The 6056-nt window shown below is 44.0% G+C and overlaps 1 protein-coding gene across 1 annotated transcript in view; it reads left to right on the top strand.

Moving 5' to 3' along the window:
• Window positions 1–277: 277 nt before the first annotated feature.
• Window positions 278–6056, top strand: part of LOC108297534 (probable ubiquitin carboxyl-terminal hydrolase FAF-Y) — a 222617-nt gene continuing 216838 nt past the window's right edge. The window contains exons 1-4 of the mRNA XM_017520181.2: window positions 278–282; window positions 720–841; window positions 1509–1537; window positions 3451–3497. Of these exons, the coding sequence (XP_017375670.2) occupies window positions 278–282; window positions 720–841; window positions 1509–1537; window positions 3451–3497 (203 nt within the window). The remainder of the gene's footprint in view (window positions 283–719; window positions 842–1508; window positions 1538–3450; window positions 3498–6056) is intronic.

Below are 6056 nucleotides of genomic sequence, written 5' to 3'. Positions count from 1 at the left end.
ATGTCAGATAGATGGTCTGGCCCAAGATTCTATTGAAGGAGATATTACAGTGACCCCAAGGAAGAGTCTCAGGATAGGGTAGGTTTTCTTGCATGACACAGGTTGCGAGAAGTCGTGGCGCCGTAAGACCTGCTCTGTGAATTCCCAGGCGGCGCAGCAGGAAGTCTCAGGATATCAGCATTCAGACTGACTTTTCTGTGAACTGTTCATCTTGGGATAACTTGAAAAGGAGTGATGTTTTCATGCAGGCTGTTATCTGCCAAAGCAGAGATTAACGATGCAGTAAAAACCAGTGGTGAAAGTGAAATCGTCAGAGCTACGTAGTTGGGCCACATAAGGTTAATACCTTCTTTTTTTTTTTTGAGACGGAGTTTCGCTCTTGTTACCCAGGCTGGAGTGCAATGGCGCGATCTCGGCCCACCGCAACCTCTGCTTCCCGGGTTCAGGCAATTCTCCTGCCTCAGCCTCCTGAGTCGCTGGGATTACAGGCACGCACCACCATGCCCAGCTAATGTTTTGTATTTTTAGTAGACATGGGGTTTCACCATGTTGACCAGGATGGTCTCGATTTCTTGACCTCGTGATCCACCCGCCTCGGCCTCCCACAGTGCTGGGATTACAGGCTTGAGCCACCGCGCCCGGCGGTTAATACCTTCTTAGCCGTATTGCCTCTCCTGGCGTTGACTTCTTTCCTGACTATGCCGTATACTGAGTGATAGGCGTTCACAGACTTGGAGTCTTAGCGCCTTTCGTAACTCCTGCCTGTCTAGTAGTCAGCTGTTTCCACAAGCAGCTACAGAACTAAAGATTAGGGACAGGGATTCTGTAGAAGCTCGTAAAGGTGCGCAGGATAACCAGTGCCGTCTTTGGGTATTTTTTATTGTATGTCCATCTATGGTGCTATCTCAATGTTTGGTAATGGATACGAGTCAGTCAGGAGTTAGGTTTCTTCTGCATAGGGCACCAAGGTATTTCCAGTTCCGCTGTGTCTGGGCATAGGTAGAGTAGAAAGGCGGAAGAAAAGCAGGAAGAGTAGCAGACACTAAAGAGAAGAAGACAGATCAGCGCAGTGGACGTCCCGGGGGCGGGGCTTGGGGGAGGTGGGGTCTCGAAGGGTAGTGGCGCAGGGGATGGCGGGAGTCTGCGCAGCTGGCTGGGCGGTCTCTTTTTTTTTTTCGGTCGGCAAATCCAATCCGCCATATTGAGGAGGAGGATTCTACTAGAACGCCGGAGACACAGTTTAACCGATCCTCGCCCGTTACGGACCGACTGTGTTGCTCTCAGACCCTCCCTCTTTCAGTCTACTACTAGATCCTGACGGAGATTACCTCTGTCTTACTTCCGAAATTTCTTAGTGGTTGCTGCTGGTGTCGGGGCAGGAAGTCTCAGGAGAGACCTGGCCGAAAACCGCGAGTAAAGAAAAGTGAATCCTAGTTGAAGACGCCTTTGTGGGAGTAGTACACGGTCACTCAGGAAAAACTGAGCACCTGGAATCGTTGTAAACTCAGCGACAACCCTAGCCCCGGGGCGAAAACAGGTAAAGAGGGATATTGAATGACAAAGAGATAGCGGCATTGGTCACCTCTGTAAAGACCCTTCTTAGTCCAGTTTCCGGTTTTTTAAGCAATGCCTGCCTGAGGAAGGCGCCCAGTCCGTAGTCATGGCCGCTTGCCGAGAAAATATCTAATGTCAAATATTTTACTGATGTTTGCTGTCCGTCATTCCCACGGGTAGGTCTGAGTCCTACCTCTGTTTCCCACCATCGAGTATCCTCATCACGTAGAGATAGCGCCTGTACCTTAAACGACCCCCGCTTCCTAGTGACGAACAGACTTAACGTGTGAGATGATGTAGGAGGCTCAGGGGCTTCTCAGTATCTGCGTTTCTTATTTTACCTTGCCGGGCCGGAGACATTTTATATCGGAGAGGTGCTGGCAGCAGCCGACGGAACTTCAAGGAAAAATGTCCACCTAGTCTCCCCTGCCTTTCCTATTTTTCGTAATATCTAACATGACGTCGTAGGATTAAATGTTCTGTTTTCACAAGAGTAACTCCCTTATTTGTGCTCGGACCTGACTCAGAACCAGGGACTAACCGCTCTTGGTTGCAGTCTTTGCCCCACTGTTCTTCAGAGGCTCGAAACTGTCTGTTACACTTAACGCCAAACGCCTTTACCGAGGTAAAATAATTAGGAACTGAGCTACGACCCAGCAGTCCTTATACATTAGGCTACATTTCTTGTCCACCTCCGGCAATCACCCACACCATGTGACGACAGGCTGCAAAACGTTAGCTTTTTGCCCTCTTACACCTCCTCTTCTTTTCCTCTACTTTGCTAAACGCTGAGACGCAGTGTGACATATTTTAATGAACAATGCGGTTCCAATTTAGTTTGGATCTTTCCCTTTTCTAATTTGTTCTCTACAGAAACGACTTGTCTCTGTTACTGGTTGAACCTGTTTTTGTACCAACGCATTACGCATAATAAAGGTGATTTTTCAGTATCTTGAAATATTAGGTTAGACTTACGGAACAGCTATGATACTAATTTGTATGAAATTTTGTGCAAACTGGAAATTTACACAGGAAATTTAAGCAACATGTATGCAAAGAATGTTATTTGTAAAATTCGCTTATCATTTTCTTAATTTACGCTGCCCTATTTATCTTACAAGTATTTGAGCAACTTTTTCAGAAGGTTTTTAAAGCTTCAAACATGTCCATAACCCTTAACTACTAATGCCGGGTTTTTTTGTTTGTTTTAGTGTTTTTTTTTTTTCCCCGACACGGAGTTTTGCTCTTGCTGCCTACACTGGAGTGCAGTGCCGTGATCTCTGCCCCCCACAACTCTGCCTCCTGGGTTCCAGCAATTCTGCCTCAACCTCCCCAGTAGCAGGAATTACAGGCGCTCTCCACATCGCCTGGCTAATTTTCTATTTTTAGTGGACATGGACTGTCTCCATGTTGGTCAGGCTGCTCTCGAACTGGTGACCTCAGACGATCCGCCCACCTCGGCCTCCCAAAGTGCTGAGATTACTGACGTGAGCCACCGCGTCTGGCTTTTTTTTTTTTTTTGGCCGGAGTTGGGGGTGTATGCTTTTACTGGCCAACTCATTCATTCTCTAAATTCAGAAAACATGAGCACTATTAAGACAGAAATGCAGGTTCTTTCTCTACGAAATTTACAGCAGTTCTTTACTTGGCGTTCATTCTCACTAGTAATTAACCTATGATTAAGTACTAAACCATAAGGTACTGTGGTTATCTAAAACCATACCCTTAAACTTTAAAAAACAGACCATAAAAAAAAATCCAGACCATAAACTTCTGGATTTTTCTTAGTCTGAGGATCCGCAAAGGCGCAATTGTTTAAAAGTGAGAGGGTTTATTTTTCAGTTATAAAACCCATTTATATGCTTTTAACTTTCGCTTTTGAAATTATTCTTCCAGTTTGCGAAGAAAGAAAGCCTGAAGTATTTGCTGTTGGTGATTCAAGGGTGAGTTGCAAATATTTTTTATTACACTGACTTGAAAATAAGATTGTCAAATTTTAATTATTTATTCTTAACCGTTTCCGGTTAACAGTGATTGCGCGAATGTCTACTCTGTCAGTTTGGGCTTCCTGTTGTATTACTCCCTTTTGTCGGTTGGCATTAGTAATGCATATGAGGACTTTCTTTAACTTGGAGAAAATTTTTATAACGGCGACATAATAGCAACAACTTTATATTTGAGAATTATGCAATAAAAAAGTTTTTTTTTTTGGGAGACAGAGCCTTGCTCTGTCACCCAGGCTGGGGTGCAGTGGCGCGATTTTGGCTTACTACAACCTCAGCCTTCCGGCTTTAAGCGATTCTCCTGCCTCAGCCTCCCGAGAAGCTAGCACTACGGGGGTGCGCCACCACAGGCATGTGCCACCACACCAAGCTTATTTTTGTATTTTTGGTAGAGACACGGTTTCACCATGTTGACCGGAATGGTCTTGATCTCTTGACCTTGCGACCCCACCCATCTTGGCCTCCCAAAGTGCTAGGATTACAGGCCTGAGCCACCGGTCCCGGCCAAGAGATTTTTAACAGTAGATTATATTTACTGTTACTGGAGTCTGTTTTGGTCTTTTGTATGTTATGGTACCTGGACGGTGAAAATAGAAAAAAAGAATATACTGGGCCGGGAGCAGCGTCTCATGCCTGTAATCCCAGTACTTTGGGAGCAGACGCAGGTGAATCACTGGAGATTAGTAGTTCGAGACCAGTCTGGCCAACATTCCTGTCTTTACTAAAAATACATAAATGAGCCGAGCAGGGTGGTGGGCGCTTCTACTTGGAAAACTGAGGCAGGAGAATCGAGGCAGAAGTTTGCAGTGAGCCAAGTTCTGTGCCATTGAACTCCAGCCTGGGCCGCGACACACACACACACACACACTCACACCCCCCTCACCAATAATTAGCTGGGCGCGCACATACACACACACAACAGTAATTAGCTGGACACACACACACACACACACACACACACACAGAGCAATAATTAGCTGGACACATACACCCACCCACCCATAATTAGCAGCTACTCAGGAGGCTGGGGTAGGAGAATTGCTGGAATCCAAGAGGGGAAGGTAGCAGTGACCTGAGATCAGGCCATTGCACTCTAGCCTGGGCGACAGAGTGAGACTCCATCTCAAAAAAAAAGGATTTTCTGGGGGTCCCTTTTTCTTCTGGGATGTTGAGATGCATTTTCCAATATCCAATATTATGAACTTTTAATGGATCTCTACTAATAGATTTTTTTAATCAGGTATTTACAATGCAGCTTACAGTTTTAGAGAGTAGACATTTGTCTCAATTTTTTTTTTTTTTTGAGACGGAGTTTCACTCTTGTTACCCAGGCTGGAGTGCAATGGTGCAATCTCCGCTCACTGCAACCTCCACCTCCTGGGTTCAGGCAGTTCTCCTGCCTCAACCTCCTGAGTAGCTGGGATCACAGGCACGTGCCACCATGCCCAGCTAATGTTTTGTATTTTTAGTAGAGATGGGGTTTCACCATGTTGTCCAGGACGATCTCGATGTCTTGACCTCGTGATCCACCTGCCTCGGCCTCCCAAAGTGCTGGGATTACAGGCGTCAGCCACCACACCCAGCAGTATTTGTCTCAATTTTAACATTCAGTTCTTGGTTTGTTGCACAAGTTAGCACTTTTAGCTTCTTGTTTTATTAAGTTAGTTTTTAAAGCACAATAGAAATTTCTTATATTTGTTTTAGCATTTTGTTGTGGAAACCATCCTTTGGTTCAGTTAAAGATAATTATTTCAAATTCATGTCTTTTAAAATATGTACATCGAAGGATTGGTAGTTTAAATATTTGGGTAATAAACTGATAATATTTTTTGCTTACTGGGTAAGTTAGTTTAACAACTTTATTGAAATTAATTTACATATTATATATTTCTTTTACATGTAAACTCAGTGGTTTCTAATAAATTTTACAGAATTCTGAAACTTTTCCAGCTTTAGAACATTTTCATCACTCCAGCAGATCCTTGCTGCTTTTCAAGTTGTTCCCCACTTACATCTTCAGCTTTTGGTAATCCCTGATCTTCTGTCTCTACAGATTTGCCTTTTTTGCATGTTTCGCGAAAATGGTATTATAAAACCTGTAGTCTTTGTATCTGGCATCTTTCAAATAGACAGTGTTTTTGAACTTTGATTACAACATGCATTCATGTTGTAATGAATAAATATTGCATCTTTTTACATTAATGGTATTTCATTGTATGGATGCAGTTTACTCATTTACCAAGTGTATATTTGGTTGTTTTTAGTTTGGGGTTTTATAAGTAAAGTTGCTGGGAAGGTTAATGTATACAAGGCTTTATGTGTGAACAATTAGGGTTTTTGTTTGTTACATTTTTAGGACTTTGTGAACAATTATAGGGCCCTGTGTGGTGGCTCATGTCTGTAATGCCAGCACTTTGGGAGGCCGAGGCAGGTGGATCATGAGGTCAGGAGTCTGAGACCAGCTTGGCCAAAATGGTGAAACCCTGTCTCTACTACAAA

The sequence above is a fragment of the Cebus imitator genome, unplaced genomic scaffold (assembly GCF_001604975.1).
Source record: "Cebus imitator isolate Cc_AM_T3 unplaced genomic scaffold, Cebus_imitator-1.0 Scaffold811, whole genome shotgun sequence".
NCBI lineage: Eukaryota > Metazoa > Chordata > Mammalia > Primates > Cebidae > Cebus > Cebus imitator.
Note: the sequence above shows the minus strand (reverse complement) of the source record. Positions and strands in the feature narration are given on the sequence as shown.